Genomic DNA, 26,372 nt, shown 5'->3' on the forward strand with positions numbered 1-26,372 from the left:
AGTCTTTTTTTTTTTTAAAGGTGGGTTTTTGCTCTGTTGCCTAGGCTGGAGTAGTACAATGGTGCGAGCATGGCTCACTGCAGCCTCGACCTTCTGGGCTGAGGCAGTCCTCACAGCTCAACCTCCCCAGTAGCTGGAGCTACACAGGTATGCACCACTGTACCTGACTAATTTATCTTGTTTTAAATCTTTTGGTAGAGATGGGGTCTTCCTATATTGCCCAGGCTGGTTATGAACTGGCTCAAGCTACCCTCCTGCCTCAGCCTCCCAAAGTACTAAGATTAGGCTGGGTGTGGTAGTTTATGCCTGTAATCCCACCACTTTTGGAGGCCTGCGGGGTGGATCACTTGAGATCAAGAACTTGAGACCAGTCTGGCCAACAGGGTAAAACCCCATCTCTCTACTAAAAATACGAAAATTAGCCCGTCGTGGCGGTGCATACCTGTAGTCCCAGCCACTTGGGGGGGCTAAAGCAGGAGAATCGCTTGAACACAGGAGGTGGAGGTTGCAGTGAGCTGAGATAGCACCACTGGACTCCAGCTTGGGCGACAGAGCAAGACTCCATCTCAAAAAAAAAAAAAAAAAAATATTATAGGTATGAGTCACTTCGCCTGGTCCTCCACCCCCACCCCCACCCCACCTTTTTTTTGAGACAGGGTATTCCTTTGTCACCCAGGCTGAAGTGCAGTATTCAACTTCTGCCTCTTGGGCTCAAGCAATTCTCCCACCTCCCAAGTAGCTGGGACCACAGGCCACTGTCAGCATGCCCAAATAATTGCTGTATTTTTTTGTAGAGTCATGGTTTTGCCATTTGCCCAGGAGTTTGCTGGTCTCAAACTCCTGACCTCAGGTGATCCACCCACCTCAGCCTCCCAAAATGCTGGGATTATAGCCTGACCATTTTGTTTTAAATGGGCAAGTAGAATAGGCTGAGGGAGAGACTCCCTGAAGTCATTGTTAATTGTCACAATTAACAATGTGCTGCTGCCAGGGATGCTGTTGCCAGGGATGCTGCTAAACATACTCCAGTGCACAGGAGGGCACCTTTCCCAGATATCAGTAGTGCCAAGTTGGAAATCCTGTTCCATATTTCATTTATTGTTTTGGCTTTATATACCATGTAGAGTTGTGCTGTTCAGTGTTGTAGCCAGAGCTACATATAGTGCTGTGAGTACCAAATACCCATGGGATTTAAAAAATTAATGAGAAGCTAGGCACAGTGGCTTTCGCCTGTAATCCTGGCACTTTGGGAGGTGAAGGTGGGCAGATCACTTGAGGTCAGAAGTTTGAGACGAGCCAACATGGTGAAATCTCATCTCTCTTAAAAATGCAAAAATTGTATGCATGGTGGCATGTGCCTGTAATTCCAGCTACATGGGAGACCGACATAGGAAAATCACTTGAACCTAGGAGATGGAGGTTCTAGTGAGCTAAGATTGGGCCACTGCATTCTAGCCTGAGCGACACAGCAAGAGTCTGTCTCAAAAAAAAGTTAATATGAGAAAGAATATAAGTATTCTTTTTATTTTTTGAGACAGAGTCTCACTTTGTCACCCAGGCTGGAGTGCAGTGGCACGATCTCGGCTCACTGCAACCTCCAACTCCTGAGTTTAAGCGATTCTCCTGCCTCAGCCTCCTGAGTAGCTGGGATTACAGGCGACTGCCATAATGCCGAGCTAATTTTTTTGTATTTTTAGTAGAGATGGGATTTCTCCATGTTGGCCCGGCTGGTCTTGAACTCCTGACCTCAGGTGATCCACCCACCTTGGCCTCCCAAAGTGCTGGGATTACAGGTGTGAGCCACCATGCCCGGCCAAGTATTCATTTTTTTATTTTATTTTTATTTTTTTTAATTTTTGAGACAGAGTCTCGCTCTGGGACCAGGCTGCAGTGCAGTGGCGCGATCTCAGCTCACTGCAACCTCCGCCTCCCAGGTTCAAGCAATTCTCTTGCATCAGCCTCCCAAGTAGCTGGGACTACAGGCACACACACCACCACTCCCAGCTAATTTTTGTATTTTTAGTAGAGATGGGGTTTCACCATGTTGGCTAGGATGGTCTCCATCACTTGACCTCGTGATCCACCTGCCGTGGCCTCCCAAAGTGCTGGGATTACGGGCGTGAAGTATTCATTTTTTAATGCTCATTATATGTTGAAGTGGTAATTGCACACACTCAGTTAAAGTACATTAAAATTGTTTTTATTTTTTTCCTAATTACTAGACTATCTGGGAAAAATAAAATTAATACAGTTTAATTTCACCTGTTACCTATGCAGTTTGCATTTGTGGCTCACACTGTATTTCTGTTAGGTAACAGTGATCCAGGTGCTAAAGACTCTTGATGTCTGCTCTATTTCAGGGATCTAGAGATCTAGTTGACATTTTTCTTCTTGGTTCTCTTTCTCTTTTTTTTTTGAGATGGAGTCTTGCTCTGTTGCTGAGGCTGGAGTACAGTGGCTTGATCTCGGCTCACTGCAACCTCTGCCTCCCAGGTTTAAGCGATTCTTCTGCCTCAGTCTCCTGAGTAGCTGGGACTACAGGCGCGTGCCCTCACATCCAACTAATTTTTGTATTTTTGATAGAGACGGGTTTCACCAAATTGGCCAGGCTGGTCTTGAACTCCTGACTTCGTTATCCGCCTGCCTCCCAAAGTGCTGGAATTACAGGCATGAGCCACTGCTCCCAGCTTGTCCTCTTAATACACCTTTAAACTTGTTGTATCTGAGATAGAGTTCCTGAGACTGTCCACTGTAAAATCATTTCTCCTTCATTCTTCCTTATCCTCTTATTTCTTCTAGCCAGATTCCTGTTAGTCATCCTTACCCCATCCCCAACCCTTAGCAGTTCTTGAGCACATTTATATCATATGTTGCCTCTTTTCTCCATGTCTTTGCCATAGCTATATTCTAGCCAATGCTATCCTCTTCCACCAAGATGACTACAGTGACCTCCAGGTCTGTCTTTTCCTTATCCTTGTGTCTTTAAAGTATTCTCTCCATTTAGTAGGCAGAATGATCTTGTCAAATGTAAATCAGATGGTAGTTGTGGTACTTAGGAGCCTTTTAGCAACTTCCCATTTTATCTAAAGTAAAATGCCCAATCCCTTAGTTTGAAGGCGCCTTGAAAAATGCCTTGTCTAGCCAACTCCCACCATCTCAGGCCCTTTTCCCTGCTTATGTATCCTTTTCTGACCACACTGACTCTCCTTTCAGATCTTTGTATATATACTGAACTCTTGCCTTCAGATTTTTTTAAATCTGTTAGGAACTTTCTCTTGACTGCTTTAGAGCTAACTTATCCTTCAGGTCTTACTTAGCTTTAGGATCAAGTATCACAATGCCTTCCCAAACCACCTGTAGCTTAGTAGGTACATCCTCCCATTATTTCCTGCCATTGGACCCAGTTTGTGTAATTTGTGGTACTTATCCCAATTTTTCTTCTCTTTTTTTTTTTTTGAGATGGAGTCCGTCTTTTTTTTTGTTTTGAAACAGTCTTGCTCTGTTGCCCAGGCTGGAGTGCGGTGGCGTGATCTAGGCTCACCACATTCTTCACCTCCCAGGTTCAAGCGATTTTCCTACCTCAGCCTACTGAGTAGGAGAGATTACAGGCTCCTGCCACCTAATTTTGGTACCAGCTAATTTTTTTGTATTTTCAGTAGAGATGGGGTTTCACCATGTTGACCAGACTGGTCTCAAACTCCTGACCTCAGGTGATCCATCTGTCTTGGCCTCCCAAAGTGCTGAGATTACTGGTGTGAGCCACTACATCCAGCCACCAATTTGTTTTCTTTTCTTTTTGTTTTGTTTTTTTGAGACAGAGTCTTGCTTTGTTGCCCAGGCTGGCGTACAGTGGTGAATCTTGGTTCATTGCAGCCTCCACCTCCTGGGTTGAAGTCATTCTCCTGCCTGAGCCTCCCAATAGTTGGGACTACAGGCACCCACCACCATGTCCGGCTAATTTTTGTATTTTTAGTAGAGATGGGGTTTCACCATATTGGCCAGGTTGGTCTTGAACTCCTGACCTTGTGCTCTGCCCACCTCAGCTTCCCAAAGTGCTGGGATTACAGGCATGAGCCACCACGCCCGGCCTTTTTTTTTTGGACGGAGTCTCTGTTGCCCAAGCTGGAGTGCACTGGTGCGATCTTGGCTCACTGCAGCCTTTTGCCTCCTGGGTTCAAGCGCTTCTCCTGCCTCAGCCTCCTGAGTAGCTAGGATTACAAGTGCACACCACCACGCCTGGCTAATTTTTGTATTTTTAGTAGAGATGGGGATTCACCATGTTGGTCAGGATGTTCTCAAACTCCTGACCTCACCATCCACCTGCTTCAGCCTCCCAAAGTGCTGGGATTACAGGCGTGTGCCACTGCACCTGGTTCAGTTTCTCTTCTCATTCATTTATTGAATAACTTCTTCACAAAGTGTAAGGGAAACAGGAATTACCTTCCTTCACCATCATATTCCCAGTGCTTGGAAATAATGCCTCAAACACACATAATGGGCATTTGTTAATAATAAATGTGTATATGTAGGCTCCCATGTGAATGATGTGCTCCCCTTAATATCCTATCCCACTCACCATTTATTGCTTTAGCAGCCACCAGTCATTCAAGGAACCGAGTACTAGTACAGAGCCAGACACTGGAGTAGGACCAGAGGACCCATAAAGGGTCACTGTTAGGGCTGGAGTCATCCCTAGCACATAAGCGGTTAGCAGTCAAGAAAAGCAGATAGGGCAGAACTCCCTGATAAACTGGGAGGGCTCTTTAGGTTTGAGGTTTGGTAAACCCTAAAGGCAGAGCTGGAGCAACTTGTCTAGAGTGTCCCCTGCCAGCAAGAGTCAAGGCAGGAGAGGGAGCACTGACAGCTCTCCCTCAGTTACCACCTCAGTCCCCACATGGACCTTATGTCCCCCTGCAGGAACAGCCCTCTTGGTAGTTTGTCAGCACGGATCCATTTGTGTATTTAAGGGTCTACCTTCTCAGTTTGTGAGCTCCAGGAGAGGTCACACACTTTTCTAGCTTGTTGATGGTCTTCCAGGGCCTGGCACAGTTCATTTGTAATAGTAATCGCTACCATTTCTGGAATGCTTTACATTAACTCTTCCAAAAACTTCTGAGAGGAAGGTATATAATTTCCAACTGACAAATGAAAAAATGGGTTCAGAGATGAAGCAATATGCCCAGGGTTATATAACAGGCTTGGACTTGAGTTTTGCCATTCCCCTCCAGAGCCTGTATTACACTTTTAGCTGATAATCAGCAAATGGGCCCAGGGCTTGCAGTCTCCACCAGAGGTAGTTCCCGGGCCAGATGTGCCTGCATTCTGGCTGCCCTGCAGGGTCTGGTACTCTCCCAGGGTGTTCACTGGGGTAGGGGGGTATTGGCTCCTCTTGCTCCACTTTTCAAAAAGGCTTGTGACTTAACCCCTACTCCCACCACCCTGTTCAGGGCAGTGCCATTCACTGTGAGGATGTGTGTTCCGGAGTGTTGGTCACACATCCTGCTAAACTGATGGTGAGATACAAGTCACAAATATGGCCACTAATGTTGCTGGCTGTGTCCCAAAGTGGGGAGGTACAGTGGTATTACCACAGCGCTGGGAGGACTCTTTCCCTAGCCACTCACTCTTCCTAATTCTCATAGCTGCTGTCAGGCTTCTGAGATACCAGAGCCAAATGTGGGCCAGGGCCACCTAGTTCACTGCCATAGGAAGAGATTGCAAGCCTCTGACCCCATCCCCTTCCATGTGGACAGGACTACTACCCTTAGCCAGCTGCTTATTTCCATTTCATGAGCTGCTGCTTGTAACTTCCTTCTGTGGTGAACAATCACAGGGGTCTTTTTGTCTTTACCACTTGGTGGTGGGTGAAAAATCCTTTACATTTTTTTTTACATTATTATTTTTAAGAGTCTCACTCTGTCACCCAGGCTAGAGTGCACTGGCGTGACCAATATACTGAAACCCTGTCTCTACTAAAAATACAAAAATAAGCCAGGCATGGTGGCATGCGCCTATAGGGGAGGTTGAAACAGGAGAATTGCTTGAACCTGGGAGGTGGAGGTTGTAGAACCGAGATTTTGCCATTTCACTCCAGCCTGGGCATCAAAGCGAGAGTCCAACTCCAAATAAATAAATAAATAAATAAATAAATATTGTCCTACTCAGCAGTCCTCTTTCAGGGGTGAAAGTGTAATATTGGGGTTTAGGGCTTCAGGGTGCCCTCAGCTCCCATGAGGATGTTTCTGCAGATTCTTTGTCTCCTGCCCTCTCAAGAATGAGAAAAAGGGGACCACGGTGCGGTGTGCAGTAAATGCTGGACTTAAAAGTGTTTGTAGAAAGTGATTTATTGAGAGAGAAACCAGAGGAGGAGAGAGAGAAAAACGGCTCTCACACTCAGTGAGAGAATCCAGAAAGATGGAATCCAGGAGAAAAAAGCAGCTTCCACAGTAAGTGGAAGGGAATAGAGAGAGAAAACGGATTCAGGAGGGGAAGAAAGGCTTCCAGAAGTGTGTGGAAGGGGACCCCAGAGGGGAAATCCAGGAGAAAGATGGCTTCCATGAAGGGAGTGTTCATGGAAGGGGACCCAATATGGAGTCCGAAGGGGTGTGGAAGAAGGGGACTTTTAACCTGGGAGGAACCCCCACCTTCTCTAAGACCCCTGGCCAACCAAAGTAGTTCCCCAGAACTTCCGCTGGAGTGATTGACTTTTAGTTTCTTCCTGTGCCCTCAAAATTGAAACAAACCATTAAATCTCTCGGATGTCGAGAGATGGGGGGGGGGGGCATGGCGCTAGGAAGTTCTTGCCCTTAAAACTACACCCCCTTGTGGACCCAGAAAGAGAACACATTCCCTGAAAAGGATTTTCTACAGGAAACGTCTATGCAATTCTGCAAGGCTTTTTCTCCTCCTGTGAGCAGCTTATTTTACTATTTAAACTGCTGTCCAATAGAGTAGTTACTAGCTACATGTACCTCATTATAATTTAACTCACTTTCAGTGACATAAGCCACATTTCAAGTACTCAATAGTCACACGTGACTAGTAGCCACAAATTGGACAGCACAGATATGGAACACTTCTATCATTTCTGGAAGTGTTACTGTGCAGCGATGATGTGAAACTCTTTTGCAGAAAATCTGATTTGTTTTCTTGTTCTGCCAATGCGATAAAAATCAAAATATGCTTATTATTCATTTATTTTTTTGAGACAGAGTCTGGGTCTGTCTCCCAGGCTGCAGTGCAGTGGCAAGATCTCAACTCGCTGAAACCTCCGCCTCCTGGGTTGAAGCGATTCTCATGCCTTACCCTCGTGAGTAGCTGGGATTACAGGCATGCACCACCGTGCCAGACTAAGTTTTTGTATTTTTAGTAGAGATGGGGTTTTGCCATGTTGCCCAGGCTAGTGTTGAACTCCTAAATCAGTCTGCCTGCCTCGGCCTCCCAAAGTGTTAGGATTACAGGCATAAGCCATGCACCTAACATGTTAAACTTCAATGTTAAGTTGGTTGAAATATAGCACAGAGCCACCAGAGATTTTGGTGAGGCCAGCAAAATCTGCAAAATTTTTTTTCCTGGCTTTGCATAGTGCCTTGCAGATCACAAGAAAATCCCAGCATCTTTGCCTTGTTTTCCCTTTTGGAAAACAGAGACAGTCTTGCCTCCCTGGGGAATACTGAAGCTAACATAAGCCTTATGTACTTAACCACTGGTTGGAATGTATGTATGGACAGGTTAACTTCTGTATATTTGTCAGTCCACTTGCCTAAGAAATAAGGGAAAACTTTGCTTCACCTCTCAAGATTGTTTTTGAGATGGAATTTTGCTCTTGTTGCTCTAGCTGGAGTACAATGGCACGATCTTGGCTCACTGCCACCTCCACCTCCTGGGTTCAAGTGATTCTCCTGCCTCAGTCTATCAAGTAGCTGGGATTATAGTCAAGCACCACCATGCACAGCTTTTTTTTTTTTTTTTTTTTTTAGTAGAGACAGGGTTTCTCCGTGTTAGTTAGGCTGGTCTCAAACTCCTGACCTCAGGTGATCCTCCCACCTCAGCCTCCCAAAGTGCTGGGATTATAGGCATGAGCCACTGCACCTAGCCTGAATATTATTTTAAGTACATGAAGTCAAATTGAGTTAATGTGATAGGTCCTAGGAGAGAATCTAGCTTAGCCTTTTTCTGATGGAGGGATTACTACAAAAACTACTACCCTGGTTCTGCTAGCCTTTATTTTTTTTATTTTTATTTTTTTTTGAGACGGAGTTTCCCTCTTGTTACCCAGGCTGGAGTGCAATGGCGCGATCTCGGCTCACTGCAACCTCTGCCTTCTGGGTTCAGGCAATTCTCCTACCTCAGCCTCCTGAGTAGCTGGGATTACAGGCACGCGCCACCATGCCCAGCTAATATTTTGTATTTTTAGTAGAGACGGGGTTTCACCTTGTTGATCAGGATGGTCTTGATCTCTTAACCTTGTGATCCACCTGCCTTGGCCTCCCAAAGTGCTGGGATTACAGGCTTGAGCCACCGCGCTTGGCCCACCCTGCTAACCTTTAAACTGGTTTAAGAGCATCTCTGGGCTGGGCGCAATGGCTCATGCCTATAATCCCAGCAGTTTGGGAGTCCAAGGCAGGCAGATCACGAGGTCAAGAGATTGAGACCATACTGGCCAACATGGTGAAACCCTGTCTGCTAAAAATACAAAAATTAGCCAAGTATGGTGGTGCACGCCTGTAGTCCTAGCTACTTGGGACGCTGAGACAGGAGAATCGCTTGAACCTGGGAAGCAGAGGTTGCAGTGAGCTGAGTTTTTGTGCTATTGTGCTCCAGCCTGGCTACAGGAGTAAGACTCTGTCTCAAAACAAAAAAACCCCAGCTCTGGTTATTTAGAGAAAAGGAGCCTCACCACCAGCTGTAGCAAATTTAGCAGTGTCTCAAGAATCTGGCTAACTTCTCACCACCTGTTACTGAAGCCATAGCCCTCACTTCACTAAATCTTCCTTTTTTTTTTTATGTTTTGGAGATGGGGGCTTCTGTTGCCCAGGATGGAGTACAGTGGCGTGATCACAGCTTGCTGCAGTCTTGACCTGGGCTCAAGAGATTCTCCCACCTCAGTCTCTTGAGTAGCTGGGACTACAGGAGTGTGCCACCACATACAGCTAAGTTTTTTCTTTTTTTGAGACAGAGTCTCACTTTGTTGCCCAGGCTGGAATGCAGTGGTACCATATCAGTGCACTGCCAGGTTCAAGAGATTCTCCTAGCTCAGCCTCCCAAATGAGCTGGGACTACAGGTGCATGCCACCATGCCCAGCTAATTTTTGTATTTTTAGTAGAGATGTGGTTTCACCATGTTGGTCTCAAACTCCTGACCTCAAGTGATCCGTTTTCCTCTGTCTCTCAAAGTGCTGAGATTACAGGCATGAGACACTGTGCCTGGCCAACTAATTTTGTTTTGTTTTTTTTGAGACGCAACTTCACTTGTTGCCCAGGCAATGGCGATTGTGCAATGGTGTGATCTAGGCTCACTGCAACCTCTGCCTCCTGGGTTCAAGAGATTCTCCAGCCTCAGCTTCCCGAATAGCTGGGATTACAGGTGCCTGTCATCATGCTCGGCTAATTTTTGTATTTTAATTCATAGAGGCAGCATTTCACCATGTTGGTCAGGCTGGTCTCGAATTCCTTGACCTCACCAGATCCACCTACCTCGGACTCCCAAAGTGCTTGGATTACAGGCGTGAGCCACCACACCCAGCCAGCCAACTAATTTTTTATTTTTAGTAGAGACAAGGTTTCAACATGTTGCTTAGGCTGGTCTTAAACCTCAGTGGGCTTAAGTGATCCGCCCACCTCAGCTTCCCAAAGTGCTAAGATTACAGGTGTTGGCCACCATGCCCAGCCTTAAATCCTTCCTTCTATGTCTGTCTAAATTTCAGACCTCTAGTTTGAATTTTGTAGCTTAAGAACTAGGAAAGAATCAAAAGACAGTAGTGGCAAATGCCAATTACACAAACACAAAAAGATGCTTAAGAGTTAGAAACGTTTAAAGCTAGGAAAGAATCAAAAGACAGTAGTGGCAAATGCCAATTACACAAACACAAAAAGTTAGAAACGTTTATTTGTGAAAAAATTTTTAAAAACGGGAGGAGTGGAGTAAAACAAGGCTAAATTTCAGCTAATGCTGTACCACGATCACAGGTCAGACATAAAAAAACAAAACAAAACAACACCAAACCCCCAATGGTCCTACCAATTTCAGAAGATTTAACTTCAATGTTAGAGTCCAGAGCTAACAGAGAAGAGTAAAAGGCTGCTTGCCACTACATGGTCATTTTAAAGGGAAAGGAGATGCTGCAGGTAGTCAAGAGAGAAGGATTCAACTCCTAGGGAAAGCAAGATAAGAGAGGTTCCACTGCACAGGAAAAAGGGGATGCCAGCATAATCCTTACCTAGGGCTGCTCAGAGCCTGAGAATATAAGGAACAGAGTGAAAGGCTACAGAGACCAGTATCAGGAGGAAAGAAAAGTCAACTTAGAAGAATTAAGAAAGAAAACATAGTTGGTCACAAACTCCTTTTGTTTACTGAAACATGAAGCAATGGAAACATCCCGGCAAAGGGGACCGCGCGGAGCAAGTTCTCATATATGACCGCAGCCCGAGGGTTCAGTCCGCAATTATCCTACCTGAAAGAGAGCACAACACAAGAGGCTTACACAATGCCTGGAGAGCAGCCTGGCTCCGAGTACAAGGGCCCTGGGTCCCGTCCTGTATTGGGGGAGGGGGGAACAAAGAAGAAAACAAAACCAAGTCAGACTGGATCTAACTCACATCCCATGTAATTACCTAGGAGTCTAATAGCTATATATAGGAATCTACTTATGGGTACATATATAGGACAAGATGCAATCTAGCTGAAGAATGTGTTGGTGATAAATCTTTCTTATCCACCTTTTAGGCAAGATAACCCCTGTGACAGAAGTCTACTGTTGCTGCAACAAAGGGCATATATACATTATTATTAACTGCAATTTAATTTTGGGGTCCAGGAAAAGTAGAAGATGCTGAGATGTCTTATGTGGCCAATTGCACTATTCTAAATGTTTTAATCTTTCACAGTAAACAAGCTTTCAGAAATGATGGTCACAAGGGTAGGGCATCAAGGAGCAGCCTGTCATTCACCCAATTCCAACACCCCTACATGTCATCACACTCAGAGTTAGAGCCATAGTTCCAGTAGTTCCCCTAATTGACCAAATCTCCCTTGCCAAATCAAAAGAAGAAATCAATCCTAGAATTCTCTAATTCTTCTATTGATGATGGGAACTCCAGACACCAATGGCTGGGGGAAAAAAAAAGTTAACTCACACCAAGTTCCTCTACTTATTACAGACAAAGGGCCAAATCTTGGTCTTGATCTGTGCCAATCGACTTCAAAAGTTGTGACGTTCTTGGATCAGTTCTGCTAGGGTGAGACCCGAATTTGGATCCCAAACAGTTCTGTAGTATTTCATCCTGGCAGCCTCATTAACATCAGGCTCCTGGGACTGCAACCAACTCAGGGTTATTCAGTCCACTTGAGGTTCACACCTGGAAGGTAAGTTTCTTTAAAAGTCATCACTAAAAAGAGGTTAGTTGAACAACCACTGCTTGCAGTCAAAATTCATTTAAAAATGTCCTAGCAATACCTTTTGAAGACCACAATATATGAATTTAATATTTAATTTTGAAACACGCTTGAGAGAAACAGGTTATCTGATAGATTTATACCAGCTTACTTTAGAGGCATATCCCACCTCATGCTAGATCCAGCTGCATTAAAAGTAAAAATTAATGGCAAACTACAAATTTTAAGATCACTTCACACACATCAACACAGGCTTGCTGCTGTACAGTGGTCTCAAGAGATCTCAAGTCTTGGTGACATGCATATAGGGTACAACTTATTACAGGTTGTACCATATTTGCTTCTCAAGTCACATAAAAGAGCAAACTCTGGCTTTGTTTTTTAATTTCTTTTTTACTTTTTTTTGAGATGGAGTCTTTCTCTGTCACCCAGGCTGGAGCGCAGTGGTGCAATCTTGGCTCACTGCAACCTCCACCTCCCAGGTTCAGGCAATTCTCTTGTCTCAGCCTCTCAAGTAGCTGGGACTACAGGTGCCCACCACCATGCCTGCCTAATTTTTGGGCAGAACTACCTCCCGTAGTGCTGGGAGTACAGGCATGAGCCACCATGCCTGGCCTTTTTTTTTTGAGAGAGAAGCCACTCTTGCCCAGGCTGCAGTGCAGTGGCTAACTGCAGCCTCAAACTCCTGGGCTTAAGGGATCCTCCAGCCTCAGCCTCCTGAGTAGCTGGGGCTACAGGCATGAGCCACTGCACACAGCTGCTTTGTTGTCTTCTACATTTATTGCCAAATTGATAAGTTAGTAACACTAGAAACTCAGAAGTAACTCACTTTAATCTTGCTACTGGGACTCCAATTCAAGTGATGCTCAATTTCAAGGTACAAAGAAAACCATGAGAATATAAAGTTGTCATGATGCCATTTCCACTCAGATGAAAAGATTTATCCATCTGTAGATACTCAAAATTGCCATTCTAATACTTTTAGTACACATTTCCTCATGTAGGAAACAGCAAAATTTCAGTCTATGGAATTGGCTTTCATCACCTATGCAGTTTTCTACACATCTGAAAATTACCAGTTTATGTAATTTCTTAAATGTTCCTCACTTCAACAACAAAAAACACAATTGCTGGAAGAAATGGGAAGCATCAGGGTCTAAATGACAGCTTCACTGGCTGTGAAGAAACAGGGCTTATGTGCCCATATAGAACAAGATATTATGGATTACTAACAAGGACTCCATGAGACAGAACATCCAAACATTTATCCTTCAAGTAAATGTCTTAGAAGTAAACATTTGAAATTTAAAGGACTTCCTCTGGCATATAGGTATGATGTTAGAAGAGTCCTTTGAGAAAAGGATAATGACCCAAGAAGTAAATTTGTTTGAAAAAAAAAAAAAAAGCCAGGTGCAGTGGCTCATGCCTGTAATCCCAGGAGTTTGGGAGGCCAAGGTGGGCAGATCAACTCTGGTTGGGAGTTCAAGACCAGTCTGACCAACATGGAGAAACCCTGTCTCTACTAAAAATATAAAAAAGTAGCTGGACATGGTTGCACGTGCCTGTAATCCCAGCTACTTGGGATGCTGAGGCAGAAGAATCTCTTGAACCCAGGAGGCGGAGACTGCAGTGAGCCGAGATTGTGCCACTGTACTCCAGCCTGGGCAACAAGAGCAAGACTCTGTCTCCAAAAAGAAAAAAAAAATTGCCCAGGCCGAAATCGCAGCTCACTGCAGCCTTTTTTTTTTTCTTTTCTTGAAACAGTTTTGCTCTGTCACCCAGGCTGGAGTGCAGTTGTAAGATCTTGGCTCAATGCAACCTCTGCCTCCCAGATTCAAGCAATTCTTCTGCCTCAGCCTCCCGAGTAGCTGCGACTACAGGCATGCGCTGCCACCACACCCAGCTTATTTTTGTATTTTTAGTAGAGACAGGGTTTCAGCATGTTGGCCAGGATGGTTTCGATCTCCTGACCTCGTGATCTGCCTGCCTTGGCCTGCCAAAGTGTTGGGATTACAGGTGTGAGCCACCATGTCCAGCCTGCAGCCTCTTAGAAGTCTTGGGCTCAAGCAATCCTTCCAACCTGAGCATTCTGGGTAGCTGGGATCACAGGTGCCCTCTGTTACACTTGCTAATTTAATTTTCTTTGTAGAGACAGGACCTTGCTATGTTGCCTAGGCTGGTCTTGAACTCCTGGGCTCAAGTGATCCTCTGCCTCAGCCTCCCAGTGTTGGGATTACAGGTGTGAACCACTGCCTCTGGCCTCAAACAGCAGCTTTATTAGCAAACGAAGACTAAAATAATAGTTAAAATTCTCACTGTGATATTCATTACTAACCCCTGAACATGGACCCTTGAGCGTACCACTACAGTACTTCTGTAGTAGAGATCATGGGGTTTGGAATCAGACAGGCCTGAGTTTGAATTCTAACTCTACCTTTCATTTACCAAATGACTTTGGGCAAAAGTAAACCTCTGAGCCTTAGTTCCCTTCTCTATAAAAGAATGAAACCTTTCAGTCTTATTGTATAGTTGATATAAACAGTGTACATATGTTAGATGTCCAATTGTTTTTCTGTAACCAAATATTACAACTGATTAAAGAATGTTCTCACTAACAAATTGATTTGTTGTTATCTCAGAAGGAACAAGTTGGTTGGGGTCATATACTAACACCTCGCCAGGCCAAATGGAACTTAAGGCCTAAGCTAGAGAAATACTGAAGACTAACATGTAATTTGCACCTTTTGGATACTGTCCAGACAGCAAACAAGTGGCTCTAACCTCCTCTATGAAGCATGGGTCTCTTGCAAGGGAACTAAATGGAATCTCTTAACCATACCCACCCCTCTCTCACCTCCAGTTTTTAAAAGGCCGAGTACCGGGCTCGGTCGACATACTGCTCCCGTTCATACCGGGCCATGTCATACAGAGAATTCCGTGTAGCTGCTGAAGCCTGAGATAACTCACTCTCTGGCCCATAACCGTAGCCCTCTCCAACTGTGGGGAGCATGGCTGCAGCACGACGCAGTGGGCTCCTGTCCCTTCCATAATAAGAGGAAGTGGTTGCAGCAGCAGCAGCCATAGCAGCTGAAGTGGCAGCAGCGCCAGAGTTTGACAGTAGGTGTCTGTCGTAGGGATCAACAGAAGTAGAGTTGAGGTGGCTGGTCACAGTTGTACTTTGGACTTGAGGCAGATGGGACATGGTCTGTTCTGCGTAGTTGTATGCAGAAGCTGCTGCTGCTGCTGCTACTGCCTCGTAAGAGCGGACCCGGTATCGCTTATAGTAGTCAAGTGCTCCATATGCATCGTTGTAATACATGGATTCCCCATAGCCCATGGTGTAAGGTGTGCGAACTGCTCCATACTGTTCATTATACTGTTCGGTAAAGTCTGCCACACGACCCGTACGATCTACTGGACACTCTTTGGACCAGTGCCCTTCTTTCCCACACCGATAGCAGCCACTCTGGTCTCCCATCCCAGGGGCAGTCCGAAGCCGGCTTGTGGACAACTGCACATGCATTCTTTTGCCTTGAAGAAATAGATGTAAGAAGACTTTATTATAACTCATTTTCTTTTTCCTCCCCAAAGGAAAGTAAATTAGTTGTCATAAGACACCCCCCACAACACACATATTCCTGTGACCCTATTTCAGCAACCTCCTTTAAAAAGTAGTTGAAGTTTTTTTTTTTTTCTTTTTGTGACAGTTTAGCTCTTGTTGCCCAGGCTGGAGTGCAGTGGCACAATCTCAGCTCACTGCAACCTCTGCCTCTTCAGGTTCAAGCAATTCTCCTGCCTCAGCCTCCTGAGTAGCTAGGATTACAGGTGTGCGCCACCACACCCGGCTAATTTTGTATTTTTAGTTGAGAAGGGGTTTCTCCATGTTGGTCAGGCTGGTCTCTAACTCCCAACCTCAGGTGATCCGCCCACCTCAGCCTCCCAAAGTGCTGGGATTACAGGTGTGAGTCACTGTGCCCGGCCAGTCGTTGAAGTTTTAATACAAATCAGAGCTAGAAAATTTGATTCTGCAGCGACCAGTCAATACTTTCTACTTAGGCCAAGAGTAGACCAGAATTCCTCCTGCTTCTGTCTCCACAACTTTCCTCTTTCCCCTCAAACACAAACACTGGAAAAGTTTTCTCACTCCTAAGACTTATAATGATTCAAATTCCGCCAGTACTTCCAAAATCAAATAACCAAAAAAACCTTAGTTATGCCAAATTTGGAAGGCACCTTGTTCATCTCTCACTGACTGAGGATCAGGTAGGCCTAAGCATTTATTGCTTAAAAACTACATCAATCGCCCGTCCATCTTGTTTCCTCCAGCTATTTTTGTAGATGTCACCAGAAGGCTCCCAACCATGGGTACACAAACCATACCGGGTTTGTCAATTGCTTCATCTCTAGTATCTCTGGGAGTTATAAGACCTTCCAGATTGCAACTCACCCTCATTCCCCACCCCAAAGCTACTGTGGAAAATGTTCTCACGAAGGTCTCTCAACAAGAAGAATCAGATTCTGAAAAAGTGCTTGTTTCTTAGGAACAGTGTGTTCACATGTAATGAAATAATTGGCATTTCATCCAGCAATGTAACTTACAATTCTTTATAGGGATTAACAACTAGTTAGAAAAATGCAGCATTTTTCGGCATTTTGGCCAGGCGCCGTGGCTCACGCCTGAAATCCTGGCACTTTGGGAGGCCGAGGTAGGCGGATCATCTGAGGTTAGGAGTTTGAGATCAGCCTGACCAACATGGAGAAACTCTGTCTCTAATAAACATATAAAATCAGCCAGGTGTGGTGGCACATGCCTGTAATCCAAGCTACTCCAGAGGCTGAGACAGGAAAACTGCTTGAACCCAGGAGGTAGAGGTTGCAGTGAGCTGAGATAGCGCCATTTCACTCCAGGCTGGTCAACAAGAGCGAGACTGTCTCAAAAAAAAAAAAAAAAAAGAAAGAAAAGAAAAATGCAGCATTTGCCTAAAGGCCTCTAGGAGCCCATACAAATGGGCCACACCCATTTCCAATTCCGAAAAATGACCAGCACTGAGGAACCTAAGAGAAGAGAATAATCTTTGCCCAGCGATTGTGAACCACCAAACCCAGGGACCCTCACTCATGAAAGCATCTGAAGTCTTTAAAAGCAGGTAAATGAGTATTCCTGGCAGTATTTAGTACCAGATTGCATAACTCTACTGGAGCTCAAGTCAGTGCCTTTCAAATTGTAGCCAAAAGAAAATGCACAGGAGGCTGAGGAAGGAGAATCACTTGAATATGGGAGGTGGAGATTGCAGTGAGTGGAGACTCCCCCAATGCACTCCAGCCCGAGTGACAGTGAAAGACTCTGCCTCAAAAAAAAAAATAATAATAATAAATGCAGTCAGCACAAATGCAGAGAATAGGGGCTTCTCATTACTCTTAAGGGCTGCTCAGAACAAATCCCCCCTCCATGATCAGCAAGTTGCTCTCTTTAACAGACCTTGTTCTGAATGCAGTTACGTGAGAGGAAGCCTTGTGCTCCACTATCCTGTAGGAAACAGCCCTATTCAGGATGGCAGCCTGAACAGCGCCATGCATTGACCCTGAGAGGGGAGTAGGTTAGTGCAGTAATATCATTTTAGTCCAATTTCTTTTGTCCAATGTCAAAGAATCTTATCACTCCAGTTTCTAGGAGAAACAAAAGTCCAGCTGCTAGCAGACAGGCAACATCCACTATTACTCATCCACTGATAGAGTCAGCAGCTACCAAATGGCACTAAATCTCAAAGCATTTTGCCATCTTCAGAGATTTAAATACTCCTAAATTCTTAGAAGGGCCACAATGTTAACTATGCTTTGAACAGAAACACAGATTTCTGCCACAATTTATATCTCAAATGCAGAGTTCCCTATAGTTTAGACTAAAGGATTATACTTGACTTTCAAATATACATGGTGACATTCAACTATGTGACAGACACAAACTATGCTCCAATTGTGAAGTCAGAGTGACTATGACAATCTAAAAAGGAGTCATTCCAGAGACCTAAAAGTAACATTTTTAACAAAAAATTTCAATTAAATTTGCACTTTACTTTTATAGATTCTGGGGTCCATTTCTTTGAGAAACAAAACCCAGCAATTTAACCCTGTTTTTAAACAAAATCCAATCTTCATTCCTGCTTTTATTTAGAGGGCGGGAACTCCAGTTTACCTGTGGCAAAAACTACCTGTGTAGTCATGAAAAGGATGCAGGTATCATTTTTTTTAACCCAGAAGTAAAAAAAAATCAATAATGGGAGCAATAGGTTCAAAAAATTTTTCAAACTAGTTTCTCCAAGCTGGGTGCGGTGGCTCTTACCTATAATCCCAGCACTTTGGGAGGCCAAGATGGGTCAATCACCTGAGGCCAGGAGTTCCGAGACCAGCCTGGCCAACATGGCAAAACCCCATCTCTACTAAAAAAATACAAAACATTAGCTGGGCACGGTGGCGCATGTCTGCAGTCCCAGCTACTCGGGAGGCTGAGGCACACAAATTGCTTGAACCCGGGAGATGGAGGCTGCAGTAAGCTGAAATTGTGCCACTGCACTCCACCCTTGGTGACAAAGCAAGACTGTCTTAAAAAAACCCCCAAGGCCAGGCGAGGCACGGGTGGGCTCACGCCTGTAATCCCAGCACTTTGGGAGGCTGAGGCAGGTGGATCACGAGGTCAAGAGATCCAGACCATCCTGGCCAACATGGTGAAACCCTGTCTCTATGAAAAAGTTAGCTGGGCGTGGTGGCATGCACCTGTGGTCCCAGCTACTCGGGAAGCTGAGGTGGAAGAATCGCCTGAACCCAGGAGGCTGAGGTTGCAGTGAGTTGAGATTGCACCATTGCATTCTAGCCTGGCGACAGAGCAAGACTCCATCTCAGGAAAAAAAAAAAAACCCACAAAAAACAAAACAACCAGTCTTTCCAATGGTTACAACTAGCCTTTTATGTTTATTAATTTTTTTTTTTTTTGAGAGACTCTTGCTGTGTCACCCAGGCTGGAATGCAATGGCGCAATCTCGGCTCACTGCAACCCCTGCCTCCTGGGCTCAAGCGATTCTCCTGCCTCAGCCTCCTGAGTAGCTGAAACTACAGGTGAACGCTACAGTACCTGGCTAATTTTTTGAATTTTTAGTGGAGACAAGGTTTCACCATGTTGGCCAGGCTGGTCTCGAACTCTTTGACCTCAGGTGAGACTTCCAAAAGTTACTGAAGTTTGTCCAACATTTTCAAAAAAACCAGCCCAATAAAAGTGTTTTCTTTTGAAAGCTATAACAGAAAAGAGCACTAAAATACTGAGAAGTGGGAAACTTGAGCTTTTAATTTCTGAGTGCCTATCAAGTGCCAAGATCCAGAGAATACTGGGGCTGTAGTTAATATACAGCAGTATTCTACTTAATGCTTGTTTACATATAAGGAAAAAAGTAAGACACCTGAAGCCTTACATATTCTTTCCAGTTAAGCTTCCTGAATTGTGATTTAGGAATAGCTTCTTTAGGCTTCCAATGCAAACTACATGCTAAGGAAATGAGTTCACTGCTGCCTGTAGAAAGGAAACAAAACAGATGCTGAAAGAGGTAAACTCAGATTCCACTACTTTCTTTTAGAAGTCATACAATGCAAAAAGCCTCAATGGCAGCCATTAACATATAGAAATAAAGGTTCAAAAGATGTCCAAGTGGCACTTTTTTCATATTTTTTTTGAGACGGAGTCTTGCTTTGTCACCAGGCTGGAGTGCAGTGGCGCAATCTTGGCTCACTGCAACCTCCACCTCCTGCGTACAAATGATTCTTCCGCCTCAGCCTCCCGAGTAGCTAGGACCACAGGCACATGCCAACACGCCTCACTAATTTTTGTATTTTTAGTAGAGATGGGGTTTCATCATGTGGGCCAGGATGGTCTGGATCTCTTGATCTCGTGATCTGCCCGCCTCGGCCTCCCAAAGTGCTGGGATTACAGGGGTAAGCCAGTGTGCCCGGGATTAAGTGGCACTTTTAAGAGACCACCTTCATTAGTAGACAACTGAAAAGAACTTACATTGAAAAATACATCAAACTGGTATCCAGATTGTGTTTTCTGTAAAACTACAACTTACTATCCAATACTAACCTTGCTCCTGTCATCTGGGAGAAAAAAAACCAGAGCTGGTTATAAAAATGTCTCTATCTATAACTTGGAGGAGAGTACTCTCTCCAGAGGAGCCAAGCTAAGAACCTGAAAACCAAATACAGGATTTTTCTTTTCCAATTCATTTTAGTGTCTGCACTTTCTTTTTCTTTTCTTTTTTTTTTTTTTTGACAGTCTCAATCTGTCGCCCAGTCTGGAGTGCAATCGTATGATCTCAGCTCACTGCAACCTCCACCTCCCAGGTTCAAACAATTCTCCTACCTCAGCCTCCCAAGTAACTGGGATTACAGGCACTCACCACCAAACCCAGCTAATTTTTTGTATTTTTTTTTTTTTTTTAGTAGAGATGAGGTTTTGTTATGTTGGCCAGGTTGGTCTTGAACTCCTGACCTCAGGTGATCCACCAGCCTCAACCTCCCAAGGTGCTGGGATTACAGGCATGAGCCACCACCCCTGGCCAGTGTCTGCACTTTCTAAGGAAGTAAAGTTTTAAAAAATCTTACGGATACATTGCATTATTCAGATACTCATTTCCGAAAATAATTACACCTGCCTTATTAAAACACGTATGTGGGCCAGGCACAATGGCTCACGCCTGTAATCCCAGCACTTTGGGAGGCCGAGGTGGGTGGATCACGAGGTCAGGAGTTTGAGACCAGCCTGGCCCAACATGTCTACTAAAGATACAAAAAAAAATTAGCCAGGTGTGGTGGCACATGCCTGTAATAGCAGCTACTCAGGAGGCTGAGGCAGGAGAACTGACTGAACCCAGGAGGCGGAGGTTGCAGTGAGCCAAGATCATGCCATTGCAGTCCAGCCTGATGACAGAGCAAGGCTCTGTCTCAAAACAAAACAAAACAAAACATCGCAACAACACATATTTATCCCACGCCAGCTACCCCCAATTAGCTGATTTTTTTTATACATCTTTTTGCCCTTTTTCTTTTATTCTGTTATTTTATATATATAATTATCTAATATATGTTATATATAATATATAATTATATTTTTTTATAATTATTTTTAATATAATTATGTATTTTTTTTTTCAAACGGAGTCTCACTCTGGAGTACAGTGGTGCAATCTGTGGTTAGCTCACTGTAACCTCCACCTCCCACGTTCAACCCATTCTCCTGTCTCAGCTTCCCGAGTACCTGGGATTACAGTCACACACCACCATGCCCGGCTAGTTTTTTCATATTTTTAGTAGAGACGGGGTTTTACCATATTGGCTGGCTGGTCTCAAACTCCTGACCTCAGGTGAACCACCTGCCTCAGCCTCCAAAAGTGCTGGGATTACAGGCATGAGCCACTGCGCCCAGCCTGTGTTAAATACAGTTAAAAGGCAAGGGCATTCTGTATATATTACTAGAATACCTCTGCAGTCTGTACCCAATTTTATATTCTTTTACATTTTGCTCATTACCTGTTAGGAGAAAACCCTCCTTCCCCAGTCTCCACTGTCCATCAGATAATCTCCCCATCAAATTAAAATAATTAAGAATAGTTTTAAAAGCTGAAGTGCAGCAACATTCCAAAATAATAAAAACATGTTAAGAAAAGCAAATAAATAAGGAAAGCGTCACTATCATACTTTCAATACATTTTTAACCAGAACAGCACTCACCTGTTGTCATATAGTGCTTTTACTGTCAAAACACTTTCACATCTATTCTTTCATTCTAGCCTCATTACAGTCCTGTGAGGGAGGTACAGTAGGGTTCATTAACTCGCAAGCTCCTCTACCAATCTCCACTATGCAGACTTTCTTACCCTTTGCTGGTCAACTTTTCCTCTTCTTCCATTATTTATTTTCTCATTCTGTTTTCTAGGTTTAACAGAGGACCCAAAAGTACTTAACAACCCCTTTAAAGACACCCAGGGCAGAAAAGGTGTTGACTTAGGAAGCACAAAACTCGCTATGAACGTGAGGTCCAAGACGATACTGTTAACAAAACACTTGTGGAACAATGCTATCCAAAAGAATGTTCTATGATTATGGAAACGTTCTGTCTTTACCAATATGGTAGCCGCAGGCTTCACTGAGTGCTTAAAACGAGTCTGGTATACACCTGAAAAACTGCATTTTAAATTTTATTTAATCTCAATTAATTTCGATTTACTAAGCCACATGTGGTTACTAGCACGGTTCTAGAGACTTCTGACAAACCTCTTGCGGTATTAGTGACAATGTACATACCTTTATTATCGGAATAAATAATATGATATGCTATAGGATGTTTTACTGGAATTTCTTCACAAGTGGGACCATCATTCTCATTCAGTGTGATGTATTTGGAAATTTCCTTGTTTTTCTTAGGGTTAAGTAATAGTAGGTGGAGCAGAACACTCCATGGCATGTTTTTTGACTCTGCTTGAATAGACGGCACAAATTTGAGCAACCAAAGATACCTCTCAGATCCGATCAGACTCGCCACCCAGATTTATGATATAGGGTTTCTTCTAGATACCTTTTTACTTCTTTCCCACAAGTATTCATCGCCTAAGGCAGTAAAGAACATAAATCTTAAGCATTTAAACCCTCAAATATAAGGCCTCCTGATCATAACCAAAGAAGCAGGTAACCCATGGACCTTGATCTTTCCTTCTCTCATAAGGTACTACCTCCCCAGGCAGATTACACTTCCAACAGCACTCAAATGAATGCAAGAATCCCGCAGGATAAAGTAACCTACAATTTGTGTTCCTATGTCTTAGCAAACCTAAAATCGCGAAGCGTTTGCTTCCCCAGGAGTAAATTATGCTGAACAGAGGTAAACATCATCTGTTATTTCCAGCTAAAACATAATGGAAGAAACCACCCTGACACTCCCATAGTCTTGTGTTCTTGCCTGTCTCAAGCTATACCCACACGGCTCTACTACCCAGGCCCCAGAGCAATTCACCTTGAAACTCTGTGTTGTCAAGGCCCCTGATGGCCTCCACTGCATCCTCTGCCCGCTCCATGTGTACGAAGGCATAATCTTTCACGATGTCACATTCGATGACCGGACCATACTCCTCAAACTTGGCTCGAAGCTCTTGGTTGGTACAAGTGGGGCTGATGTTACCCACGTGTAACTTGGTTGAAGCTTTGCTCTTATTCTTGCTGGCTTCCACGTTGATGTTCACCCCATGAAGCTTGTAATGGTGCAGGTTGCGTATGGCATCCTCGGCTGCTGTCTTGTCTTCTATGTGCACAAAGCCGTAATTCTTAATGATGTCACATTCCAGCACCTTCCCATACTGCTCGAAAAGAGAGCGGATCTCCTGCTCTGTGGCCTCCCGGGGCAGGTTTCCGATGAACAGCTTCACCATCCTGACAAGAGCCTGGGAGAGAAAAACAAGATTTCAAAAATCAGGGGTGTGGTGGGAAATTTCGGTGCAGTGCAGCATTTTCGTCTAATCCTCCAAAGTTCCGGCACCTTCAAGACCCTCACATAGACATTCGCTATTCTTCCTCAATAGAGGAAGGGCGGTTTGTTCTTGAGGAGTGCGCGCTATGTGTGACATGCAAACAGCCGGTCAAGGGTCAGCGTGCACAGGGCAGTCTATCATCTCCGTGAAATGGAGCGTAAATACCAGAATTAGCTGTTCCATGTCTTAAAATGAGGAAAGAGAAACGCCCAAGCAAAAGCAAGGAACAGTTATCGCAGTGAGCCTGCTAATAAGGTTTTGGAGGGAAATCTTCGTACCTCTCCTACGTGCGCTAGCACCTTTCAAGATACCCTAAAAAGAAAGAAGTCCCCTTTCCCCCAAACCGGGACTAACTACCCGCCCCCCAGCGGCCCAACCTCCAGCTCCTTCGCCCCAACAAAGACTCGACCCGACCCCTGCCCCGCCTCCTTCCGGAGACCCGGCCCCGCCTCCTCCCGTTGTCGTCCAGGACTTCCCGCAGCAAAACGTGAAACCCAAATCCGGACCATACTGTCTCCCGGAGGTCTGGCCCAGCCCGTCCCCAGGCTCTCCACATCGCACACACAAGAACCTCTCGCACCTCCGGGTGGCGGCGGCGGCGGCGGCGGCGGCGGCTCCCGCGTCAAAGCTAACCCTATAAAATGGCGACGGCCGCTCGAGCCTCGACGCTACCGGGCCCTTTCTCGCGCGCCAGCTCACGCACGCGCAAGTGCGCACTGCTTCCTTCCGCTTCACCTCGCGGGACCCAAGTGGCCAATCCTGAAGCTGAATACAAATGACCACGCAGCACGGGGGCGGGGCCCGCTGGAGGCGTTGCGGCTCCGTGGAGGTCAGCCCGCCCTCAGCCCCAGCCAGCCAATCACTACCCTGGAAGTGGTCGCCACTCCTGCCGTCAGAAGAGCTCTGGACGCCACCACTGCCTAGAGAAGTGGAGGCCCTAGGGAGTCACTCGCCATCACAATGGGTCGCGTTATTGGGCTCTGTGAGGGGGCGGGGTGCTGATGACAAAGGGTAATCTCTCCGAGTGCCCTAAAAAGGGGCTTTCGTAACGGGCTTTCCGGCCTTTGTGCAGCTTGGGGCAACATTTCAGAAACAACAGGCGCGCCACATTTTAAGCAAAACTAGTCATTGTTTTGTAGAGCTTTAAACATTAAAGTTTTTATTGCAGACGTGTTATTTAGGTACGGAAACTGAGAACCAAGGGACAGAAAGATAACCTGGCATTGCTACCCAGGCTACGCTTAGCCATGTTTTGTTTGCTCATGAGTATCCGTGGGCTGGTTCTCTCTCTCATTGTGTGTCCGTCACAGTCCTGGCCTGTGGTGAGCACAATAGAGGAATATTTGGTGGAGAGGCCCAGTGAGGTCCCAGTTTTGGGGTGGGACAGGGTCTCCTCGTCCACGCCAAGCTGGAAATGTATGTAACTGTGAGTTTCCCGACATACTCGAGCATTCAAAATTCACCTGTGGTCCAAGGGCACCTCCTGGCGGTAAAAAGAAGTTTAGACCGGCCGGGTGCAGTGGTCCGCGACTGTAACCCCAGCGCTTTGGGAGGCGGAGGCGGGCGGATCACGAGGTCAGGAGTTCAAGACCAGCTTGGCCAGTATGGTGACCCACCCCCCGCCCCCGCGTCGCTACTAAAAATACAAAAATTAGTTGGGCGTGGTGGCGCGCGCCTGTAATCTCAGCTACTTGGGAGTCTGAGGCAGGAGAATCGTTGGAACCTGGGAGGCGGAAGTTGCAGTGAGCCGAGATCGTGCCACTGCACACCAGCCTGCGTCACAGAGCGAGACTCGGTATCAAAAAAATAAAAAGTCAGGCGGATTCCCCACTGTCACCCTCCAACAAAGCATAGCAGTTTATGGAGATTGATGAATTGGGTTTATCTCCTAGTAGAGCCTGCCAGAGAGATTGTCAGTCACCATTCCCCATTGTAGTGGCTCCATAACGGTTTCTCTGATATTATCAGGCACACATTCCCCAGGCTGCCTGCTTCCACCCCAGCTACTTGAATATGTTCTTTCCCTGAGTTTTTTGTTTCTCAGCCATTTCAGAAAAGGCACTGTCCTTCCAATTTTATTTTTATTTTTTAAAAGACAGAGTCTTGCTGTGTCACCCAGGCTGGAGGGCAGTGGGGAGATCTCAGTTTACGGTAATGGGCGCTTCCCAGGTTCAAACCATTTTCCTGACTCAGCCTCCCAAGTAGCTGGGACTACAGGCATGCACCACCACATCTGGCTAATTTTTGTATTTTTAGTAGAGACGGGGTTCCACCATGTTGGCCAGGCTGGTGTTGAACTCCTGACCTCAAGTGATCCACCTACCTTGGCATCTCACACTGCTGGGATTACAGGTGTAAGCCACTGTGCCTGGCCCTTAACTATTATTTTTGAGTCAGTGTGTCACTTTGTCACCCAGGTTGGAGTGCAGTAACACCATTATGGCTCACTGTAGCCTCGACTTCCTGGGCACAAGTAATCCTTTCACCGCAGCCTCTGGAGCAGCTGGGACCACAGGCATGGGCCACCACATCCAGCTAATTTTTAAAAAATTTTTGTAGAGATTTTTTGGGGGTGTCTCATTATGTTGCCAGACTGGTCTCAAACTTCTGGGCTCAAGATGTTTCCACTTTAGCCTCACAAAATGCTGGGATTACAGGTGTGAGCCACTGCACCTGGCTTATGTGCTTCTAATTTAAAATAGCACTATCCTATGTTAATATCATCTAATGTTCATGCTCAGAATTCTCCTGGATTGTTACAAATGTCTTTTTACAGTTGATTTCTTCTAATCTCGACTTAAACGTGGTACATTTGCATAAATTATGTAAATAGTGTTTTTTGAGTTGTACAGCTCATTGTGCCTTACTGTTTTTTTACTAAGGGCTGTGTTGCTTCATGATAGCTAACTAGTGAGTAACGCAGTACTCCGTGGTGTACAATCATATATTATACTTTTTTTTTTTTTTTTGAGACAGAGTTCGCTCTTGTTACCCAGGCTGGAGTGCAATGGTGTGATCTCGGCTCACTGCAACCTCTGCCTCCTGGGTTCAGGCAATTCTCCTGCCTCAGCCTCCTGAGTAGCTGGGACTACAGGCACGCACCACCATGCCCATCTAATTTTTTGTATTGTTAGTAGAGACGGGGTTTCACCATGTTGACCAGGATGGTCTCGATCTCTTGACCTCGTGATCCACCC

The 26,372-nt window shown here is 45.2% G+C and overlaps 2 protein-coding genes across 31 annotated transcripts in view; one reads left to right on the top strand and one right to left on the bottom strand.

Annotated features, from left to right (window-relative positions):
• Window positions 1-26,372, top strand: part of RBM4 (RNA binding motif protein 4) — a 71,161-nt gene that overhangs the window by 41,750 nt on the left and 3,039 nt on the right. The window lies entirely within an intron of this gene.
• Window positions 10,091-23,874, bottom strand: RBM4B (RNA binding motif protein 4B). Of its 19 annotated transcripts, none has more exons than XR_013523516.1 (5): window positions 23,756-23,874; window positions 22,665-23,088; window positions 14,469-15,145; window positions 11,356-11,577; window positions 10,091-10,673 (listed from the first exon to the last, which is right to left on the bottom strand). XR_013523516.1 is itself a non-coding variant. In XM_078341489.1 (4 exons), the coding sequence occupies exons 2-3, from the start codon at window positions 23,074-23,076 to the stop codon at window positions 14,478-14,480; spliced, it is 1,080 nt and encodes a 359-aa protein (XP_078197615.1). In that variant the 5' UTR covers window positions 23,077-23,088; window positions 23,756-23,874; the 3' UTR covers window positions 10,091-10,673; window positions 14,469-14,477. The 19 variants fall into 19 exon arrangements, 13 of the variants coding, with proteins under 13 accessions (XP_078197615.1, XP_078197617.1, XP_078197616.1 ...); XR_013523515.1 differs by having other exon boundaries at window positions 10,091-10,755; XR_013523514.1 differs by having other exon boundaries at window positions 23,687-23,874.

This window comes from Callithrix jacchus, chromosome 10, assembly GCF_049354715.1.
Source record: "Callithrix jacchus isolate 240 chromosome 10, calJac240_pri, whole genome shotgun sequence".
NCBI lineage: Eukaryota > Metazoa > Chordata > Mammalia > Primates > Cebidae > Callithrix > Callithrix jacchus.